Genomic DNA, 23,164 nt, shown 5'->3' on the forward strand with positions numbered 1-23,164 from the left:
AATCCTGAAAGTCATCAGTCAAGATGATCACACAGCTTCATAGCTGTGTATCAGAAGGTGCCTGCACAAATGGGAACATACCAGAGGTATGAGAACACAAGGAGAATGACAACTTCCAAAGGACATTGTGTCAGAGAGAGCTTTTGCTTTCTCCCACGTGTCAGATCAAAACACAATGTAGCAGGAATGAAGAGCCTTCTGGGACACCTCAAATGGGACATCCAAGCAAACAGGTCTGCTAAGTAAAGAAACAAGGGTGAGGGGAAATGGGTATTAAGCAATCGGTAGCTTGAATGAATTGGGTTTGTAAGACACAGATGCAGGAACAAACTGCAGCTGTTGAGAGAAGCAGTAGGTTTTTTCAGCAGGTCTCTTTCAAGGAGAAAAAGCCCATCCAGAAATTCTTGCCAATCTGTAAATTATAAAAATTGAAACTTAGACATGTTGGTTAACAGGAAAGGCTGAATTGCCCTGAAGTGTATATAAAAGAACAACAAGACTAAGACCAGCTTTTCCTCATTACTACCATCCTCTTCTCCACTGTAATCCTGCCAAAAGAAGCCCACTTAGTCCCTGGGCAGGGGTGATTTCTGCAGTAGGGGGTGATGCCATTTTCCTTTCAACAAATTTTAGGGAATTGCATGATTTCTCTTGGTTCTAGAATGAATGAGTACCCTCTTCGTGCTCCACAGAGATGCTGTTGTCAGCATCTCATGTAAAAGCTGCCCTCTAGCTTTTATCTGCAGCCTTTGTTGGAAGGCAAAGAGAAGCAGCAAATCCTTCAGTCCCAGTCCAGTCAGTGGGAGCTTTCAAATTCAAGATCATACTTAGATTTAGAAGCCATTGTAGGATGGGACATTATCTATCTATCATCTATCTATCTATCTATCTATCTATCTATCTATCTATCTATCATGCTGCCTCCCCTCTTATGAAGACAACTCCAGCACAAAGAGGTGACAGCAAGTTACAGATGAATGTTGCTGTAAATTTGATTTCCACTTACTTCAGGCTTACTCACCCTCAAAATGCCACCTCCATGCCCAGCTCTGAATGGAAACCCTAGAGCACACAAGTCAAGTACTGTGTCTGAATCAGCAAGGTACTTGTGAAATAAGAAGTTTGTCTAACACAGAGGGGAAAAAAAAACACTTCAAATGTAACAGAGCAGAGAGACTTCTTGCAAGTCTTGGTTTGGTTTTGGGATACTGGGAGAAAAAACATACTGAAAGGTGTTAACCCTTTTGCTTGATCTAGTCTATTTTAACACAGATTTCAGCCATGGTCTGGTAACATTTGAGAGACTGGTAAGTGAAAATGCGCAAATCATTTTTGTAGTCTTTCATAAAGAGGGTGTCTAGAAGGGAATTTTTCCAAACAGAAGAAAAATTCATCTCACATAGTCATGCAATGCATGCACAACAAATAAATTAATCTGTGGCTATACAGGAAACAAAAGGCTCCTTAGAAAGAAACTATTTATAACTTGCTCTTATCCAGGTTTTAGGCTTCAATTGACTTGATTTGAGACTCAAAACATTCTGTATTGCTTTAGGTCACATTCTCAGGAATTCTTTTACTAATTTTTCATCCTTCCAGTCCTTAGTCTTTTTAGTCTAGATGGTCTAGGACTTCTGAAATTCTTCAAGATGGGATTCTTTTGTCACTGACTCCAAATAATTATTTGGGATTTTATATATTACAGCAGTTTGTGGATATATCTCCAAAAATGTATCCACAGAGAAGCTTTTACATATCCTGATATTTAGAAAAAGTGGCAGGGACCTTAAACACTCCACCCCAGAGGCTCTGGTCAAAAAACCCAGAGGTCACAAGCCTTGGTTTATACAGGCCATGATGCCCAGCAGAGCTTATTAATGAAGGTTGGTCCCTCTAGATACCTCTGGTGAAAGCTGAATAATCTGCCAGAGCACAAGGCCCAGATCCCTCAGCAGACCAGAAAGTAAAGGGCAGTAGCAGAGTCTGGTCTCTGCTCCTCCTGCACCATTGCAGCTGAGCTGCCTCCTGCAGAAAATGCCTCTCTGGGAACCCATTCAAGCAAGAGTTGGACTTGGTGATCCTGGTGGATCTCTTCCAACTCAGAATACTCTGAGAGTCGTCTGTGATTCTATTAGAGTGTCCAAAAGAGAGCTGACTCCCCCTGTGATGGGAGGTCGCTACCTCTTATACAGATAACTACGTACCCATTGTTTACAATTCTGTGCCAATGTCTATCACCTATACTAACAGGGTCATTTCTACTCTGATCCAATCCACTGAAACTACTTTGTGCCCACGTCCCTGCAGAAGATGGATGCCAAGGGAGAAGAAGAAGAACCCAGGGCACTGCCTTAAAATCACCATCTTGTCCCCTTGCATCTACATTCTAAAAACCCAAAACTACAAAATCTTCTGCACAGTGATAACTACACTACTCTCAGTAACACCTTTGTGCCTTGCAATTCTTCTCTCTGTTAGATGTTTTTCTCATGGACCAAAATCAAAGCCTGTGTCTTCCTGGGCTCTGTGCCAGGCAAACCCCCCTGCACAGACCCCAGACCCTCTTTTTCAGGTCCCAGGCCTCTCTGCCGAGGTCTGTGCCTTCCCAGGGCGCCCAGAGGGATGCCCTGCACTCCAACAGAGAGCTACAGGTGTGGGGCGGCCCTGAGGGGAGGCCGTGGGGAGCCTGAGGCGCCTCGGTCAGTCCGGCACTGAGGGGAGGCCCCACGGCAGCTACAGCCTCCTCCTGAGGGGAAAAGGATGGGCCGGCACCGAGTTCTTCTCCGTGCTGACAGTGACACCGAGGGAGCGGCCTGAAGCCGTGTCTGCCAGGGCAGGTTTGGGCTGGATATCTCTCGGGTTGGTTTTCTCACCCCAGATTCAGGTTGTTTAAAGTCCTCGCCCTCTAAAAACCCCGAGCTGTGTTGGTACAAAGAAGCGGAGTCTTCAAGGCCTTGCTTTCTGGTTTCTCGAGTTGTTTATTATTTGATATCACGGAGTTTTTCTCCGCTCCCAGCCGAGGTCCGGACAGCGGCTGGGACACGAGGGGACTGCCTCTGATGGGACATCACCCTACATTTATACAGATAATTACGTGTAGGTTATTTACTATTTCACACCAATGCCTAGTGCTTACACTAAGAGGGTCACTTCTGCTTTGACCCAACCCACTCTAACTACCTCATATCATCACCACCCCAGGAGATGGAGGACGAGGGAGAAGGAGAGGGACACGAGGGACCACCCAAATTCCACCATCTTGTCCCCCATTTGCCTCTATTCTAAAAACCCTAAAACTACTGAATTTTGCATGTTCTACTGTGCTAAACTACTATTTTCACTTCCTGGTGATTTGCAATTCCTCTCCTTGTGCTGGAAGTTTCTCCCATGAGCTAAGATCAAACTCAGTGTCTTCCTGGGCTCTGTGCCAAGGTTTCCAACCCCCCTGGACCGGCTCCACACCCCCTGTCCAGGGCTCAAATTCTCTTTCCCGGGTCCCGGGTCATCCAAAGGGATGTCCTGGACCCCACGAGATATCGGGAAAAGGCTCTTCACCCAGCGGTGGCTGGGCACTGGAGCCTGGCTGAGTTCCAGAAGCGTTTGGACAGCGCTCTGAGGCGCACGGTGTGTCTCTCGGGGCTGGTGCTGTGCAGGGCCGTGAGCTGACCGGCCGGCCGTGGATCGCTCCCAACGCGCCCGCCCCGCGCCCCCCGTGCCCCGTTAACTCCCAGCGGGAGCCCCGCCCCGCCCCCGCGCCATTGTGCGCTTCCCATTGGCCGAGGCGCCCGCCCGTCAGCGGCCGTTGCGGTGCGACCGGCGCGGGGCGGGGCGGGGCCGGCCTGAGGGCGGGGCGGAGCGGGCGGGGGCTGCGGGCACCGGCGGGCTCCGGGCACCGGCCCCCATGCACCATGCACGGCGCCGAGGAGACAGCGGCGGGGCCGCGGGGGAAAGCGGCGAGCACGCAGACCGACAGCATGGCCGGTGAGCCGGGCCGCGGGGGTGGGAGCGGGGCGGACCAGGGCCTGCCCCGCCGTGAGGGAACCGCGGCGCTGCCGCCGGGCCGGGCCAGGCCGGGCGGTGTGAGGGGCGTGTGCGCTGACCGGCCCCTCGCGGGTCTCGCCTCGCACACCGGGGCCTTCCAGGGGCCGCCCGGCTTGTCCTCTCCTCAGGGGACGCTTTCCGCCTCTTCCCGGGGCTGTTCGTAGAGCCCGCGCCTTTCCCTCCGCCGGCGGGGCTTGAAAGAGTCTCCTGCCCCTCACAGACAGTGCAGTAGGGTGTACGTATACATACCCATACATCATATACACATACCTACATGTATGTGTATATATATGCGTATATGTAAGTGTGTATATATATAAAGTATATATGTACTTATGTGTACCTATACTTTCATACAAAAAAATATATATAAATATATGTGGTGTATCTCTAGTATGTAAGTAGATACTTTATATATATGCATACTTCATGCTATGTATACAGTGTGTGTATATATACATAAAGTATATTTATACTTCTGTATAGTATCTTTAAGCATATATTTATATATTAAATATATAAAAATATATAAAAATATATAAATATGTGTATATAAATATGTATATATATATTATATATATATATATATATATATATATCTCCTCCATCCTCCTCCACCTCTGTTTGACAGTGCCCTTCTCCACAAGAGCCTTTTGATCACATAAGCTTGTACTTTGCTCCCCCCTTCCAGCCCATTGCGGTGATTTCTTTCTCCAGCCCTATACCAGGTGTATTTACTGTGCCTACAGTGCAATGTGCAGGAAAACACTTTCTGAGAGATGTTCTTACTAACCCCACAGCAGGCCCGTGGTATGGGGTTGGTAGAGAGCAACTTTCTCACAGGGCTGGGGGTGCCCAGGAGAAACAAGTGCTGACAGATTCCACAGATGCCACTGCTGTGGTCCCAAGGGAGGGGTGTGTGCCTACAGGTGTGATGTGTGTGTGGTTCTCAGACTGAGCTCCAGGGCAGGGCAGCCAGCTCTCCTGGGTGGGTCTATGAGTTTCGTTTCATCCTGGATTGAACTGAGTAAGTCTGAAATGGGTTTTAGTTTCCTTTTTCCAGGCAGCAGAGGGATGTCACTGGTACCTTCCTCCTTGGTGTCAAGCACTTGTTAGAAGCCTTTCAGACTTTGGACTAGGAACTCCTGCGTTGTAGCCAGGACATAATCCTGGATCTGAGCCATGTGTGGGTAGGCTGTGCCCTGCTCCTGTTTGCTTCCAGGTGCAGCAGGGTTTTGGCACCAGCCTGCACAGCACACTTTCCTCAGAGCATGCCTCGCCCCATAAGCAGGGTCTTTATATTTTTTTTATTTTATTCCTCCTGCCCATAAGCAGGAGGAATAAAATCATACCTTTGTGTGAAGTGGGCCTGATGCATCTGGAGAGAGCACTCCTGTTTTATGTGGCTTTGCTGTCAGTGGCAGAGAGCCGGATTCCTTTACTTCCCCAGCCTTCTGTAGCTGCTTTTAATTCTGTAAGATGTCTTCTGCCTTTTTCCCAGTCCACTTTAATCAGCCTTCTCTTCACCCTGTTGAACGTAAGGTAGTGTTTAGCCACCTAAGTGAGTGAAAATGCAAAGACACAGATATGATAACTGTAACTGAAGGTCTTTCCTGCTTCTCATTATAAATTCATGTCGGGATATTCTTCAGTTTGTTTCCCACATGTTTGACGGGTCACATGCAGGTTAGGTGCAAGAAAACAAAGAGTAATTAAAACTTTTTTATGGTGCATGCAGTTTTAAGTCTACTCTGTGTACCAAATCATTGTCCATTTTAGAAAACACAAAGGTGTGTGTGTGCATTGGTATAAATTGCACTGTTTGTTTCCACTTAGGAACTGTACATGTGTGTGCTGTGACAGGGCTGTAATGAGAATGAACTTAAATGCCCATTTAACAAAACAGATTCTGCTTCTTTAGATGTGGCTTGTAGACTTACTTTTACAGCTTGGTTTTAGTACAAGTGACAACAAATCTCGCTGTGTGCTGCTTGCCATGTACATTTTTAGCGCACGTATCTGACTGTGCTAACCAGGTGCCCCTTGCAGTGCTTGTGCCAAGTAGGGTAGCAGAGCTGGGCAGCCTAAGGGATGGCTGGACAATGTGGCATCAAACAGTGCTGCTGACAGGCCTGTATTTGCTTTCCCAAACCACACTTATGTGTGAAAAAAGCTGCTAAAATATCATCTGTAAATGGTGTTTCAGTCATGGATTGCATATGTTTACCTGTTGTCCTAATTGTTTGGGTTCACTGACACGCCATTAAACTAACCCTCTCCCCCAGCCACATAATCTTAGTGATTGTATCCCTTCCAAGCTGCTGGAACTACTTAAAAGAATGTTTTTCTCTATTCTGTTCCGTTCTTGCCACTGCCATTTCCTCCTTTGCAAGAACTGTAACATTTGTGGGAAAAGAAACAGAAATAATACTATAGTCAGACAGCACGTGTGAGACCTGCATAGGAGTGTGTGTTCATTACAGCTCTCTGTAAGCACCCCTGAAATGGGGACTGGGGATATTTCAAAGACTTAGTTAACTTCTTGCCAAGTGTGAGAAGATAGCTTTACATCTGGAACAGTGCAAGCTTTACCAAACACCAAAGTACTTCCTCCTTTTTCCTTTGTGGGACACTGAGTAATGCTGAGTGCTGTCCCTCAAAGGACAACTTCCTGATTTTGGATAGAAGCACAACACAAGGTGGTGCTCCAAGAAGAGATTTCTGCATTTGGATATTTTGTCAGAAGTGACAGCCTGAGCAAAAGGCTTAAATTTTTGTAAAAGCCTAGCCAAAATCTAAGCAGACTGTAAGAATCCAGAAGCAGGATCTCCAGAACTGATGTAACTGGAAGGTTTCACAATGGCTCATCCACTCTTTCTGTGGGCATCTATGTAGGATCATGATATGTGTGCTTGGACATTTTTGCCCTCTTCTGTGGTGAGCCTGAAGCTGAATTGGAAGCTGTCTCAGATTTCTGTAAGCATCTGTGAATCATCTGAGCACATGAAGTTAGGTGGGATCTGATGATCTGGTCTGTGATTTCAGACCTACACCTCTGAGTCGAACTAACTCACTGAACTTCAGTGAAAGTTTCACCAGTCCCTCTTGTTGCTCAGGTATCTCTGTCCAGATGTGAGTGAGCACCCTGAGTTGGGAATGACTGCCCTGAGAAGGATAGTGTGGATGTAGCAGCTGAAAGAGCAGAAAGGATGATGAACCAGCTTCCCTAGCAGCTGTGGTGTAGAAGACTTGAAAAATAATACTCAGCAATATGGAGTTTCTTTATAAATATTCTCTAATAAATATTTCTTTTTTTTTCTTTTCTTCCTTTTCCTTCATAACAGGTCAAATGCCAAGACTTTCTAAGGTCAATCTTTTTACTTTATTAAGCCTCTGGATGGAGCTCTTTCCCTCGGCTGAGCAGCAGAAAAAATCCCAGGTAAAATGTCTGTGCTTATTGTTAATTGGTCTTTCTGAAGAGCTCCTTCAGTGAATTTAACCCTACTGCTCTTTAGATGGGACATAGTCTGGATGAAAAAAAAAAAACAAAAGCAACCACATGTAATAAACTTTTTTCAAATATTTCTTAGAATTAGAAAAAAATCCAGTGGTGGGAGATAAATAGCAAAATGGCTAAATAGCATGCTGTTACTGAAAAACTTTGAAAGGCATGGTATATACCCCAAGAAGTGAAGCAAGCATTAAAAAAGGCAGGTGTTTTAAAGAGCATGACAGAGGAGTTGTGGTGTATATCCTGTGTGTAAAGTCAAGGCAGTTGTTGGTGCAGAGAGACTCTTAGAGAGTTACAATGTTTGTGATTGTAGATGAGTTCCTTTATACAGTGGAGGTGTACACAAGTATTTGAAATGTTTGCTGATCGAGAACTTGTAGGTAACTACTTTAGTTAAAAGGAAAGGAAACTGCCCTTGAGAGTGAGTCTTCTAAACAGTAGCCAGTTATTCTTCAAAGTCAAGAGGCATTTTCAGACTGACCTGGAACAGGATGCTTCCTTTTGTGCTCAGAGTTGTTACCGGGGTCTTTAAATGCTCACAAACTGCATTGTGCTGAGCATACCCATATGGTGAGACCCATAGCATGTGTATCAGCCGGGGCAAGAAAAGATAGGAAAATAATCTGAGTGACAATTAGGCCTCATTTTCAGAGCTGTGTTATGTCCCAAGCTAGATCTGAAAGGGGTAGATGAGCAGTACCTACAGCCTTCAAAAGCAGTTTGAAATTTAGTAATTCAGTTAGAAATGGCACTTGGCTTGTATGTAGGGCTTTAGTAAAGCCTCATTTCTGTAACCACAAAGCAGTTGTACAATTTACAGGTCTAAGGCAACAGTGTTGCAGTAGCAGCTGAATTGCATAATGAGATCTGTTTCACCAGCTTCATCAAACTAGCTTCTATCCAGTTGTCTCACAATACGTGGGAATCCAGATGTAATAGCTCTCATCTGTGATATGCTGACTTCTTCCATGAAAGATTCTTTAGAACCAGGACTCCTTACATAAATGAAGGGACAGAAATAAAGCTAGAGAAGCTGTTGGCTCTCAGAATGGTCAAGTTTTAGACAGAAATTAAATTCACAAGCATTTCCAGATGCTGGCGGATTCAGAGAAGGTTTCAGCTATAACTGGCAGAATTTTCTGTGCTGCTTCTGGATATTGTTATGGGCAAAGCATTGACCAGAAAAAGTCAGGAATTTGTGACAAGGTCCCTCTTTGGAGTTTGACAGGGACATGACACCCTGATAGTAACAGGCACATGTGAAAACAAAACAACAACAAAAAATGCTTAAGAAAGTGCAGATTGTTTAATGATTCATTTGTACTGAAGAACTCTATGCTTTGCTGCTGGTTGGTTGCTGTTATCCAAGGAAGAACTGTAACATCTTTATGGGCTCCATGTTGGAAAAAAGTAAAATAATAATAATGCCTTTTTCTGTAGGTGAAGAAGAGTGGTCTAGTTGTGGTGAAAAACATGAAAATTATTGGTCTTCATTGCTCCAGTACAGACTTGCATGCTGGCCAGATTGCACTCATTAAACATGGATCAAGACTTAGAAACTGTGATCTTTATTTTTCCAGAAAACCATGTTCCACTTGCTTAAAAATGATTGTAAATGGTAAGCAATGACTGTAGTGTGGGAGGAGTAAATGTTACACTTATGATTGAAAACAGAAAGCCTGTTTTCTCTTTGGACTGTCCCACTTGTGAATGCCAATCCCTGACTTGTGTAGCCTGCATTGATGTTTTCCATAGGGGTGAACGTACATTTCCTGGAGCTGATGGTCAAGAAACTGGGGTTACCTGCCAAGACTCTGTTTCTCTGTAATGTGCAACCATTATTTCTTGACTGGGATGCACTGCTGAGGTTCTGATGGTCCTTTTGCACTCTGCCAGAGCAGCCCTAAGCCTGATGACTAGGCTTAGGTGGATGTATTTTTCCTTGCTTTCCCATTGCTTGTCATTGACACCAGGGAAAAGTGGGGTTTTATGCAGAAATCACAGGGAGTACTTAAGGGTTTCCTTTTCCCATGAGAGATGAAGACAAACCAGACCAGTCACTTCCAGAAATGGGATCTGCTGGTACAGCCCTTCTGCAAATACTGTTTTTAGTCTCAGCAGCAATGTCTATCAGTGCTAACTTCTTTTTGTGTGTTGCTAATTTATCTGTTGTTAAGATTCAAAATTAGGCAGTCACAAAGGTCTGAGAACTTGGGTAACTCAATTTTTTACCTGTAGTCTGATTATCAAGTGGGATAACCCTAAATACTTGTAGCTACCAGCATTTTTTCTTGTCTGGACACCCATCAGGCAGGACTTGGGGCCCTAAAGAAGCAAAACCAGGGTTAGGCAATAGTGTGTTGAATGTAATCTTTATGTTCCACTGCACTTGCATGGTTCCTTCTGCCGCATTGTGTTGTCTTCCAGCCGGGGTGAACAGGATTTCTTACTGGCCTGCAGATCCTGAAATCAGCTTGCAGAACGAGGTATCCAACCCAACGAGCACTGAGGATGCAAAGCTGGATGCCAAAGCAGTGGAAAGACTGAAGTCGAACAGTCGTGCTCGTGTGTGTGTGTTGCTTCAGCCTTTGGTGTACCAAATGGTGCAGTTCATTGAAGAAACTTCCACCAAGTTTGATTTTATTCAGAAAATAGCAAAATCGCAGCCTGACTGTAACACCGACTTTTATACTGCATGTAGGCAAGAGAGAATAAAAGAGTATGAAAGTTTATTTCTAATTTCAAGTGAGGAAATGCACAAGCAAATACTGATGACAATAGGACTGGAGAACCTCTGTGAAAACCCATACTTCAGCAACCTTAGGCAGAATATGAAAGATCTTGTCTTGGTCTTGGCATCAGTGGCTGCCAGTGTCCCTGTGTTTGGCTGCTTTGGATTTTACGGGAGTGGATCCCAAGGAGCAAACGAGGCGGACGATCAGTGTTTGCCGCAGGACGTGGCAAGGCACTGTATGATCCAGGCCAGGCTGCTCGCCTATCGCACAGGTGAGTGTTACAACGGGCTCTTGGCAGTGCAGCTGCTTCCTGACTTCAGTCTTATTCTTCCAAACACTTCTTGAGCAAGGAGTTCTCAGTTCCACTCCTACATGTGTGAAATGAGTGCAGCAGTGAAAGTAAAGACTCCACGGGGCACACAGTATTGTGTGTGAAAGCTTTCCATGAGGAAATCAGTGCAGGTATTTCACCTACAGTGCTGGCAAACCCTGCCCTGTCAATGTGTCCAACGCCCAACTGAAAATAGAAACAGAATGACATTTAAATTCTGCAAGCTGCTCTGAGGCTCTTTTTACTGAGATCTCACAAGATGCTTCTGTTATCAAATAAATGTCAATATTTCAAGCAGATTATGTACACTTCAGAAAAAAGCAGTGAAATAATATCCTTCAGTAGGACATTAAGTACAGTTATATTAAGTCTCCTAGTCCTAATGTTATTAGTGGAAGTGCTTATATGTCTGATGGGGGTTTTCTTTGCACAGATGCTGGAGTTTTATGTCCAGGCTTCTGAGGTAGAAAGATGATTATTGACTCTCTCTTGGTAGAGATGACTTCTGTTAGCTGCTTTATTCTCTCTGGGTACCAATGCAGGAAAGTGATAAGTTCTTCCAAAGAACAGAATATGAAAACTTTTAACTTTCTGGTACTCCATAGGAATGGCTTTTTTTACTCTAGATATGATAGTTGCTTTTTTTAAAACCATTGTAAACAAACAAATAGTGCATATATAGCTTAAACCAAAACTAATCCCCCAACACACCCATCCAAACCCAACCTATTAAGTCAGATAACCTGAGCAAATTTTGTCTCCAAAAAATTGCAGAGATGACGTTTTTTCATGTAATTCAGAAGTATCATGTAACCAGTTATGAGTTCTTTGTAGAGCTGTCATTATACAGAACAAGATGGAATGACAAAGCTTGAGTACTCTTGGGGCAGCAAAGTTCAGGTTTATCTGTAGTATTCAGCCTGGACTCAGGTCTGGGTTTTGAGCCAACTTTTTTTGTACTGTAATGAAATTAAAATAAATAGCAGCTCACACCCATATTTAGGTGCTTTAGATATAAAGGGATATAAAGGGAGTAAGAACACAGGATGTTATCTATGCTGGTTTAATCAGTCCTTATCATCTTCTCTTCATCAGTGACTAATAAATATGCAGAATATAAATTAAGACAGGTTTGATAAAATACATTTTTTGCAGGAAAGACCCTCTTTGCATATGGTAGTGATACTAAGGATGATGATTCATGGAAACAGTGTGTTCTGTAATATTAATCAATGGAAGCCTGAAATGTTTTTCTCCTTGATAGGCTCTGTTTTAACTGGTCAAGATTCTCATCAGTAGCTACTGGGGAAGATTTTCAAGTGCCATAAAAAACATCCAAGTCATATAATGAAAGCTCTGTAGCAGTTTTCCTATGGTGGTGATATAATACACCCCCAAAATCCAATTGTTAATATTTTGTCTCTGAATTGGGTATAAAATAGAACTAATTTCGATAGGACTTCAGACCACAGAGCCATAAACTTAAAGAATGGCAGAAATTAAGTCATTAAATTAAGTAGTAAACAACAAGAAGGTTTCTATCTGTTTCCTGTCTCACATTAGTGAACCTGTACACACATATTCTTGCCACACATATTCTTATCTATGTGTTGGTTGCTTCATTTCATTTGTGAACAAATATACACAGCAAAATTTTAGAATTACTGCCTTGCAGTAAGAGCACACCCAGCTTTTACAGTAGACTCTCATGATTTCCAGGCTTTTACTCTTTCTGCATTTCTTTCCTCCCATTCACAAAGTAACAATAAATGTTATTCCTTACTCTAGGATGTCATTTGTTAATGTATAGGTAACTCAAAACTGCTTTATTTGTTATTTACTCCTAAAATGTTATGTATTTTAGAGGATCATAAAACGGGAGTTGGAGCTATTATTTGGGCAGAGGAAAAATCAGTAAGTATTGAAAAAGTTACTTTTTCTTGCACTCTCAATTCATACATGAGCTTTGTTATTGTCCTTAAAGTTTATACACTTGTGGTTTTCATACACACACACAGCTTTAGTAACTAAGTTAACGACTGGTTCATTGTTATGCTTTAAGATGAAGGGGAAGTCTAATTATTTTAGTAGCTATGACAGTGTCTCTACCTAGATTTTCAGTGTACCTGCTTCCCCAGTCATAGTCAGTTATTCCAGGTATTCTGGCCACAAGGTTTTGCTGCAGCTGCTGATCAGGCAGCATGTGCCCTACATGGCCCCTCTTTGCAGCTCTTTTTAGGGGAGGTCTCAGTGCAATTGTAGCCTGACAGTCTCCTGAGGAGATTTGTTGCAGTTGAAATGCTATATTGGGCTTTAGCACATTCCTTTTTGGATAAAGTGGTATTTTTCTATGAATATCGTTAGAGTGATTTTTCCCATCCAAACAAAGTTTTTGTGCTTTGTATCTCTGCTTATGGGTGTTACCAATCCCAGGAAGCCTCATTCTTCACACAGCTGCTACATACTCTTAATTTGTTTTTAACACTTCAGTCATCAGCTGCTTATTGCTGTTCTGTTTCTTTTCCTTATTTCAATCACCAGTCGCCTCTTATCAGCCCACTGGTCACTGGGTCTGTTAAAAGACAGGCAAAACACTATCTCTGGCACATCAGGGATGAACTCCAGCCGTGTTTAATCATGTACATGGTTCAGGACTAAATCCTTCAGAGTTCTTGTCCCTGCTGTCAGTATTACTTGCCGAAAGGAAAGCCTCAAAGCCTGGTGCAGGTAACTGTGGTGTTACACTTTACCTGTGCAGCTCCTGCAGGGCTCAGTGGAAAAGCTTCAGACAGACATGGAGCAGTTGGCAAGAGCTGAGCTTTCTGATCATACAAAAGTGTACATTGCACAGCGCTTTGACTTAAAACTCAGTTAAAATACCTCCAAATTTGATACTTTTTTTATTGTTGCAGAGAGGCTGTGATGGAACAGGAGCAATGTATTTTGTAGGCTGTGGTTACAACGCCTTTCCTGTTGGATCTGAATATGCTGATTTTCCACACATGGACGATAAGCAAAAAGATCGGGAAATCAGAAAGTTCAGATACATTATCCATGCAGAGCAGAACGCCCTGACATTCAGGTAATGGGTTTGTTTTTACTACAGAGAAGAATGAGATGGTTTGGAAACAATTCTATGACAAATACATGTTGTGGTTTAAGCTCAGTGGGGAAGGTACACATCAGGCAGCCTCTCCCTCATCACCCCGCCCCAGTGGAATGGGGAGAAGAATCAAAAGTAAAACTTGTAGGTTGAGACAGGAACAGTTTAATAATTGAAACAAATTAAAATTTATTAATAATGGTAGATAAAATAGTAAATAAAGATAAAACCCAAGGAAAAAAGCAAGTAATGCACAACATAATTAATTGCTCACCAGCCACTGATGAATGCCATACTCCATCCCCAAACTCTGATCAATGTCCCTTCAGGTAACTCCCCCAGTCAACATACTGGGAGTGACACTCTCTAGCATGGAATATCCTTTGGGACACTTTAGGTCACCCTTCCTGCTTCTTGTGTAGCTCTTTGTTGCCAGAATATGAATCAAAGCACTTGATTCAGAGTAAGCATTACTTAGCAACAACTAAAACGTCAGTCTGTTTTCAACATTATTCTCATACTAAATCCAAAAGACAGCAGCACTGCACCAGCTGCTGAGAAGAAATTAACTGTATTCCAGCCCAAACTAGGACAATGTGTGATGTCACTGTGGTGAACTGTGGATTGCAATCAAGAGTCTTTTTTATGCCTGTGATGTGGAAGTTGGATGTGTATGGACACAGCCAGCTCCTGGGGTTTCTTCAGATTTCTTATATACTTGGATTTTAAAGGATATTGGCTCCTTCAGTTATCCTTCAGATACAAGCCACTGGCTCTGCTTCTTGCTAGACTGTGCCATAACCCAAAATGAGGAAGTGTGGCAGCTGATGAAGCTTCCAACAAAAATAGGTGTGGAGACGTGGGATGGGTGTTGTTCACAGATTGTGAAACCAAACCAGATTCCATTGTGTTCTTGTGCACTTGATTAGGAATAAGTAGCTTCTGAGAGTAAATAACACTTCCTTGTTTGCTTTTTGAGGTATCAAATTTGTCACAATCCAAAAGTACCAAGATATAAACTCTGAAATTCTGTTTTCTGACTTCTTGTAGGTGTCGAGAAATAAAGCCAGATGAGAGAAGCATGATATTTGTAACAAAGTGTCCATGTGATGAATGTGTCCCTTTAATTAAAGGAGCTGGTATCAAGCAGATCTATGCAGGAGATGTTGATGCTGGAAAAAAGAAAGCAGATATATCCTATATGAAGTTTGGTGAACTTGAGGGTGTAAGCAAATTTACAGTAAGTGTCTAACTGTACTGTATTCTAAAAACTGAGGACAGCATTGTTGGGAGACTAGAATGAGCAGTCGTCTGCAGCCAGCATAGATGGGTGCTGTGCTGTTTAGTCAGGTGAGTGGAATTGGGAGGTTGCTCTGTCACAGTTCTGGGAAGCAGTTGCTGTGCAATGTACCAGAGGGTGGGGCTGAGCCCCTCTGTTTTCTCTATCTACATGGAGGATTTCCTTCTAACTCACTGTTGTTGGAGGTGGTCTCTTCACATGGCGAAGTTGTCTCCGAGCCTCCCCTGTCACAGCATGGCAGCTGATTTGGGAGGTCACTGTGTGGTTTTGTTGGCCCTTCCAGCAGCTCCCAGAAGAGCTGCAGTGGGTTTTGAATGTGGCCAAGTGCGCCTGCAGTCAGGGTGCTCTCCATGACAAACCACAGCACTGTCAGTGTGAGCAGCCTCATTCCCCCTTCTCAAGGGAGTTCATGTCTGCATGACTGTAATATTTATTTGTCCTCAAAGTAAGTGTGTTCACTCCATGACATGCCTCTTAGTGAAGGCCTGTAGGGTACTTTTCCTGTCTCACTTTGCTCCTTATTCAGTCTTCTGGAGTAAGTAAATGTTTTCTTCTTCTTTTACCAGTGGCAACTAAGTCCATTGCACACTAATGCACTTGAATTCCATGACCCTACAGCCAGGGAAAGTAAGTGTTTTTTCATTAATTCATTTTATGACTGAAATCAATAAGTGAGATCACATTTTAAACCAGCCTGATTCCCTCTGGGATTGTTTAGTCTTAATTAATTAGTCTTGATTTCAGATTTAAATTTTGCTATGTAAAGTTTTCTGAGGATTTTGAATAGATGAGCTAATTCTAATAGGTAATAACTACCTGTAACAGAGTAACTAACTTGTAACAAAATGCTTGGCATTGACACACATTACAAAATCTCGCAATGCCATTATGAAGGTCAGCAACATGTTGTTTGGTGTGTAGATTTAAATTTTGTTCTAGAAAGACGTTTTAGATTGTGTTCTAAAAACAGTACCCTTATTTTTCAAGAGAAATTGAGCTGGACTCCTTCAAGTAATTTATATATGTTCTGCAGAACATTTCAGTGCTTTTATATTTGTGCATATATATGCACATGTATAATATAAAGGTCACAAAATCTTTGTTGACACGCACCCCTGTAGCAAGGGAGCTGTCATCTTTTCAAAACAGTTTAGATAAGTCTTACTTTGAAGCCTTTTTGTGCTACAAAAGAGATCCACCATAAGTGTCTACTGTCAGCTACCAATCCTTAAAATGTTATTCATCCAAAGCGGAAAACAACATGGAAAATGACAGCTAAATAATTTTTGTGCTTCAAGCAGGAAGATGCAGTGTAAAGATGCATTGAGTACGATGCTAGGAGCATAAAAAAGACTGAAGGTAGTTTTTGTGGCACACAAATAGCCACATACTCCAAGCAAATTCCTAACATGTACTGAGATAGATTAGTGGAGAAGTCTTTTTGTTAGCTACTTCCTTATGGTCTGGGGAAAGCAGGGGAGGGAAGGCCTCAGTAGTGTTTATGGCATTAGTGATCACTGCAAAATGTTAGGGCTTGTTTGTCCCTCTCTCTTCTGATGGCTTTTAGACCCAGCTGGAGAAAGATTAATCCTGGGGTACTTTGTTTGACTACTTTTAACAGGGCTGATTTTTCTAACATAGTTTTCTTTAATGTCGTGTTCCTCCATCTTCAATACTGAACTGGTTTAAGTTCCTCTCTTTCCTTGGTGTTTTCCTCTTAGCTATGATTATTGCATGTTCCTCTGTAAGGGGAAGAAGACAATCTCCACCCCATTCCCCACCCCCAGTATTATTCCAGTATGCCTGTCCGTGTTGAGTATTAGGCTGTGCTTGCTGTTGTATTAATGCTCCATGCATGTTTTTCTCTTTAGATGGGGTCCAGAAAACAAAATCGCTGGATGACCAGCAGCACCAAAGCAAGAAACTGTGTCTTGGTCATTACTGAATAATTAAGCCCTTTCTGCAGTCTCGCTTCGTACTTTTTATAATGCAGCCTGTTTGCACTTTCAAATAAGGAAGAGTTTTATTTATTGTTTGGAAAGTGAATTTTAGAATAAGTTTATTTATGATGTCTTTAATGTTTTACAGCATTACCTGAAGGATCTTTTTAATTTAGAAGCTCCTGGCGAAAAACTGCTGCTTGTATTTTCTGTGAAAGTAACTGGGTGGCTGATAATTTTTAACACATTAAAAAAATATACTGAAAGTTCATTGGTGGTAGGTCAGAGTAATAATAAAATGGTGTTTTATTTGCTTGGAGTTTGGATTGAGGGAATGGATTTATAAGTTCTGGGCTAGCAAATGGCAGAAATAAGCCATAGGTCTTCAAATACAGTCATCAAGGGAATCTTCTAGGAAATGATAGGTAAATAAACACCAGCAACTATCTCTGTTCTTGAAAGTGGCTTTTGCTTCTCAGTCTGCTTCTCAGTATAATGGACATAAAACCATTGGGATAGCAGTCATTGCTAGCTAAATGATTTGGATACCAATCTTGTCTCTCATACACACTTCCTATCATAGCAGCAGAGCTGTTTCATTTCGTGGTACTTGCCTTGCTGCTCTCTGTGCTTCCTCACATGCAGTCCATCTGAATTTATGAAAGATTACCTTTGCTTTTTCTCAGCTTCTGGGGGCAGGCATAAAAGCATTTGGCTGTATGTGTCTCATTGGCACCTACATACCTCTGAAGATGGCTAGTGTTGAGGTTTTGTTAATCTTCACTGACAGGCTCCTAGGACTACAGAAGCTAATAAATCACCAGTGTGCTGTTGTTTCTCAGATAGGATGATCTGTACCAGTGGAATAGCCCAGATCTTTTCAGGTGCCCATGTCTTGGATGACTACACTACAGGGGGGACATTGGGACAGCCACTGATACTGCAGTCTAGTGTTGCTAGTTTGAGAGGGCAAGTAATGCATAACCAAAACAAGGAGTTGTACCCAGAATCTTTTGATTCCCATCTGTTTCCTGCTTTGACTCTGACCTCAAACTATTTGTTTTAGCAGATGTCCCAAGACTTTCTGTTCACTCCTCTGCTGAGCTCTCCAGTGCAAATACTTGAGATCTTTTTCTGTTCCTGCTGGTAGGACATGTAAGCAGCCTTTTCCCAGTTCTTTCATGCATCTTGTCTTTGCTGCCCTTCTTAAAGTCATGGAAGGGGAATCATGTCTTAAGATGCATCTGTAGGTTCTTTTTATTTCTTTTAGGTTTTGGGGAAGCTTGGAACTGGGTAGCAAGGCTGTGACTGGACAGTGTACACTGTCCAAATTAGAGTAAAAGGTCTGCTGTAGTCCACCCACTGAAACCTTCTCGTTTCCATAATCCATTGGCAATGCTCATCTACTTGAAGTAGAAGCAAGGGAAAAAACAGAGCCAGATTTAAGGCCCCTTCAAGTTTTATAGTGATCAGTTTGGTGGTATCAAAATCAATAAAATCTGTGTCTTCATAGAAACAGCTCAAATTGAAAAGTCCCTTAAACATCATAGGTGGCCTGGGTACACAGAGAAGTAAATTAAGTCAAATATCACACCCATGAAATAACTACACTGCAGTGAATGCTGGTGGTTATCTCTGCTTCAGGAGGAGTTAAGATTCTACCTTTATTTTTAATTACTTTTTTAAAAAGAAGACTTTTTACAAAACTTTATGTGAAATTTGGAATCCCTTGTAAAGCTGAAGGCTTGGAAGCCTGGCTTTATTTCTGTCTTACTATACTCTACAGATTCTTCCAGAGGCTCAAAAATTTCTGTAGGCTCTGATTGTCACTATAATCCTACTTTAATTTTTACTGGAATTACGAAGTAGGGACTTTATCTTGGCCAACAGGAGAAATCCAAGTGGAGTTCCTCTCTCAACCTAGGAACTCTGTAGGTGCTGCTCTGCTTGTCTGCTTACCATGGAGAGCCACAGAATACTGGACGTCTCCTGCAGTGCTTGTTTTGCAAATCAACTCTAAGATGTTTGTTTCTTACATAAAAACTGCTAAGTATTTACTCAAGAAATGTAAAAGTTATATATTTTATACACTGTATGAAATTTCCATATGCATTTTGAGACTCTTTCATTCATTTTAGAGCAATCATTTTAATTGCAGGTATTAACTGTCAGTAATAATTTGGCCTCCTGACTGAGAATTACAGAAATTCTCTGTTAATTGTCTGCCTTACAGCAAAACATGCTTCCTGCTAATAAATTAATCTGACAGTAAGTACTAAAGTGTATTTTTAAGTGCTTTGCGTTATTAGGAACATTACATAGTGCTTTGGAATGCTCGCACTCCTTACAGGCCTGGTACTGTTTGCTGAGCTGTAACCTCAGCTCCCTCTGCTCTGCCTGAAGAATTTGTCTCAACATGAGACTGTGCCTCCTGCCAGCCCTGGGAAAGGGCTGGGATCCTCTTCCTCGGGCTGTGAGGATTAATTTCCTCTTCCTCAGGAGAGTGGGAACTCCATCAGGGAGCACTGCAAGCTGCCACCTTCCTTGGAGAGGATCAACATAGATGAAGCTTTGACCATCCAGCAGTAAAACTGGTCCCTGCCTCACCTTCTGCCTTGCTGCCCTGGATTGGCTGTATGGACATTCCCAGGTGCCTCAGTTCCCAGTCACTGCAGAGCAGAGCAGGATCTGTGATCAGTGACGGGGCCAAGATCAGTGCCAGTCCGCAGTGCGGCTGTAGGGCAGCGAGGCTGGAGCATCAGGTGGATGAGGCTGGGGCTCTGGCCCACCAGGGCTTTCACATCCACCTCTTTCCAGCCCAGGCATTTGGACTTGGGGCCTGGTAGCCAGTGGAGTGCATTATGGCTATTCCTGTTAAGCTGAAAGGAATCCACTCAATGCCCTCCAAGACTGGCTCATCTGGCTCATGTCATAGAACCACATACACTAAATGGGGACTAATGGGAGATGCATTTCTGAAGTGCCCTTGAACTGAAATGTCATCGTAGGCCACAGTGAGCAGTCACTGGGACACAGCAAGGCTGGCAAAGGGACAGGCTTCCCAGAGCCATGTTTAATGTGGGGACTACTCTGAAAACGTTTGTAGTCCTCTAAATAGTTTTTTTTTGTTTCAGCTATTGTGACTGCAAGCCAGACTCCAAATACCTGGCTTTAATTTGCTGGATCCAGTAAGTGACATTGTTTGGAGATTAAGAAAGCAAAGAAGGCTGATGGTATGTGCTGATTTAAAATAGATCTGGCTTACTGTTGTATTGGGTTTGTGAGGCAAGGTTTTGGTAGTGGGTGGCTTCTGGGATTGGTTCTGTGAGATGCTTCCAGAAGTTTCACCCATATCTGACAGACCCAATGCCAGCCAGCTCCAGGATGGACAAACCTCTGGCCAAGGCCAAGCCCAGCAGCCACCACTATAATGCCAGTGGGATAATAGATTTAAGAAGTGGGGAAAAGCTGCACCATTGCAGCCAGGGAGAGGAGTGAGAATATGTGAGAGGAGCAACTCTGCAGACACCAAGATCAGTGGAGAAGGAAGGGTAGGAGGTGCTCCGGGTGCTGGAGCAGGGATTCCCCAGCAGCTCCTGGTGCAGAGCATGGGGAGGCAGCTGTGTCCCTGCAGCCCAGGGAGGTCCATAGGGGAGCATGTATCCCCCTGCAACCCGTGGAGAACTCCACGCTGGAGCCGGTGAATGCCAAAGGAGGCAGTGACCCCGTGGGAAGCCCGTGCTGGAGCAGGCTCGTGGCAGCACCTGTGGGAAGTCAGTGAAGAGAGGAGCCCCTCTGGAGCAGGTTTGCTGGCAGGACTTGGGATCCACAATGGAGCAGTTCATGAAGAACTGAGGGAAGGATGCATGTTGAAGTTCATGAAGGACTGGCGCCCGTGGGAGGGACCCCACGGTGGAATAGGGGTAGAGTGTGAGGAGTCCCCTCTCTGAGGAGAAAGGAGCATCAGAGACATAAGTGTGGTGACTGACCACAGTTCCCATTCCTCTTATCCCTGTGCTGCCGGAGGGGAGAAGGTAGACAGTTCCGGAGTGAAGTTGAGCCCGAGAAGAAAAGAGGAGTAAGGGGAAGTTATTCTAAGATGTGTTTATTTCTCATTACCCTGCTCAGATTTGATTGGTAATAAATTAAATTAATTTCTCCAGCGCGGCAGCCCCCGCCGGCAGAGAAAGGCCGGGAGAGGGCGCTGTTGGCAGGGGAATGCCCGGGGAGCGGGACCCAGGGAGTGCCGGGCTCCACCGGGATGCCGGGACTCGCCATGTGCCGGGCTCCGGCCCAGGAGCTGCTCCAGCTCTCGTCTGCCACATAAAATTTATATTGTGCTATTTGCATGTCCTATATTAGTGCCACAAATATAAGGGCTGGGTGTGTAAAGATAGTGAGGCCACACTCTTTCCAGTGGATCCCAGTGACAGGAGCATGGAGCAATGGGTACACACGAAACACAAGGAGTTCTGTCTGAATATAAGGGGGAAATTCTCTTTTGTGAGGGTGACAGAGCACTGGAACAGACTGGCCAGATAGACTGTGGAGTCTGCTTCCCTGGAGACACTCAAAACTCACCTTGGTGCAATCCTCTGCAACCTGTTTCTGCTTTAGCAGAGGGGTTGGACAGAGTGGTCTCCAGAGGTCCCTTCCAACCCCAACCACTCCATGATTCTGTGATTGTGAGCGGTACCCAGAAAGTCCTGCTGCTGCGGACAGAACAAGACAAAGGTGTGCTGATGCTTATTGTAAATGTCAGAACACACAAGGCAGCTTAAAGCTCATAAATGGGAAGAAGAAAAATCATGGCTGGCATATCTGCTGTGTAGGCAAAGGGCCTTCTTGCTTGGTGTGCAGCAGCACAGGCTTCACCATGCTTGGGCTGGGAACAGACATGCAGAGTAAAATGCTGAGCATGGCTTCTTCCCTGGGGTATTTTGCAGTGTGACGTTTATCTTCTGCACCCCAAGTAGCAGCTCTTTGTGCAGGAAATTTTCCACTTTGATTTCACAGGGAGCCAGGCTCTCTCTTGGGACTAGGTGGCTTCTGTAGCTACAGGACCATTGTTAGAGGGATGGGGTCTGTTCCAGCTTCAAAATGTGCCTCAGTAGCACAAGACAGGTATACTAACAACTAAGCGAAACTTTTTCCTCCTTCTTTGCCCTCATTGCTCAACTATCTGTACTTTGGCTCCAGTGAGGCCACCTCTCTGCTTTGCCAGTAAATTTTCCTCCAGGGCAGCTAAATTTCTAACTTGGAAGAAAAACAAGGGGTTGAAGAAATGTGGGGAAACCATGAAGTACTTGAACAATAACTTCAGCTAGAGCCAGCCCTTAGGGACATGTCACACAAATGCCAGCACAGACATTTCCTCCTCCTCCCCAATGTTATTTCAGAACTACCTGAAAGAAATATGTAAGATAGTGTGAACGCCGATGCATTCATTTTCACTTAGTCTTTCATTCCTATTGTGGAGCAAGACAGATTTAGCTAGAGAAAACAAAAGCTAGCAGGAAGCAGAGGAGCTTAGCTGCATGGCTAGAAGTGGTATGTATTAGCAGGAGAGCTGGGTCTTTTGTTGGAATGAGCATATGTCTCTCCTCCCTCTGCAATGCCTGCTGTCCCCTGGGACATGCTGCTTTCTTGCCTGCTAGTCCCCAGTGTCTCTTTCCTTTGAGCCTTTGACAGGAAGGCTGTCAGCCCACAGCAAGAACCTGCTCTGTGCTATGAGCTAATTGTGGCTCTGTCCTTGACATTCCTTGGGGCACAAGGCGAGTTCATCTGTGAATATGAATTTTCTCCCACACCCAGCTTTAAAATGGGGAGGAGATGCCTTTCTCCACTTCCCCCATGGGATTTCAAGCCTTGTTCCTTGCAGGCTCCCGCTTGTCCCAGGCACACTGAGCCTGTTGGGCATCTGACCATCTGCCTGAGCAAAGGCTGGGTTTGTTTGCTCCCTGCTGGCTGCTGAGGCAGGGCTGTGCTGGGGTGTGCCAAAAAGCCAACCCTGACTGCATGTTTGCACAAACAGATGCAGCGGGCTCTGCTTTGACAACGGTATTTTTAAATCCGCTCCAAACTCTTGTCAAGCCAGCTGTTCTACAAGGGAGTTGAAGGGCATTGCCAAAGCTGAGCATCAGTAGAGGCAACATACGCAGCAATTTGGAAATAAAGGGCCTCTATTCATAAGAGTTAAGGCA

General features: G+C 43.9%; 1 protein-coding gene across 2 annotated transcripts; it reads left to right on the plus strand.

Annotated features, from left to right (window-relative positions):
- The first annotated feature begins 3,881 nt into the window (after positions 1–3,881).
- On the plus strand, positions 3,882–20,192 carry CDADC1 (cytidine and dCMP deaminase domain containing 1). 2 transcript variants are annotated; one of them, XR_014589348.1, is made up of 10 exons: positions 3,882–3,981; positions 7,386–7,480; positions 8,993–9,170; positions 9,980–10,558; positions 12,483–12,532; positions 13,531–13,700; positions 14,772–14,961; positions 15,588–15,648; positions 16,893–19,229; positions 20,096–20,192. XR_014589348.1 is itself a non-coding variant. In XM_083855130.1 (9 exons), the coding sequence occupies exons 1-9, from the start codon at positions 3,909–3,911 to the stop codon at positions 16,964–16,966; spliced, it is 1,470 nt and encodes a 489-aa protein (XP_083711256.1). In that variant the 5' UTR covers positions 3,882–3,908; the 3' UTR covers positions 16,967–19,233. The 2 variants fall into 2 exon arrangements, 1 of the variants encoding a protein (XP_083711256.1); XM_083855130.1 differs by lacking the exon at positions 20,096–20,192 and having other exon boundaries at positions 16,893–19,233.
- Positions 20,193–23,164: the final 2,972 nt, after the last annotated feature.

This window comes from Zosterops lateralis, assembly GCF_965231275.1.
Source record: "Zosterops lateralis genome assembly, chromosome: 2".
Classification (NCBI taxonomy): domain Eukaryota; kingdom Metazoa; phylum Chordata; class Aves; order Passeriformes; family Zosteropidae; genus Zosterops; species Zosterops lateralis.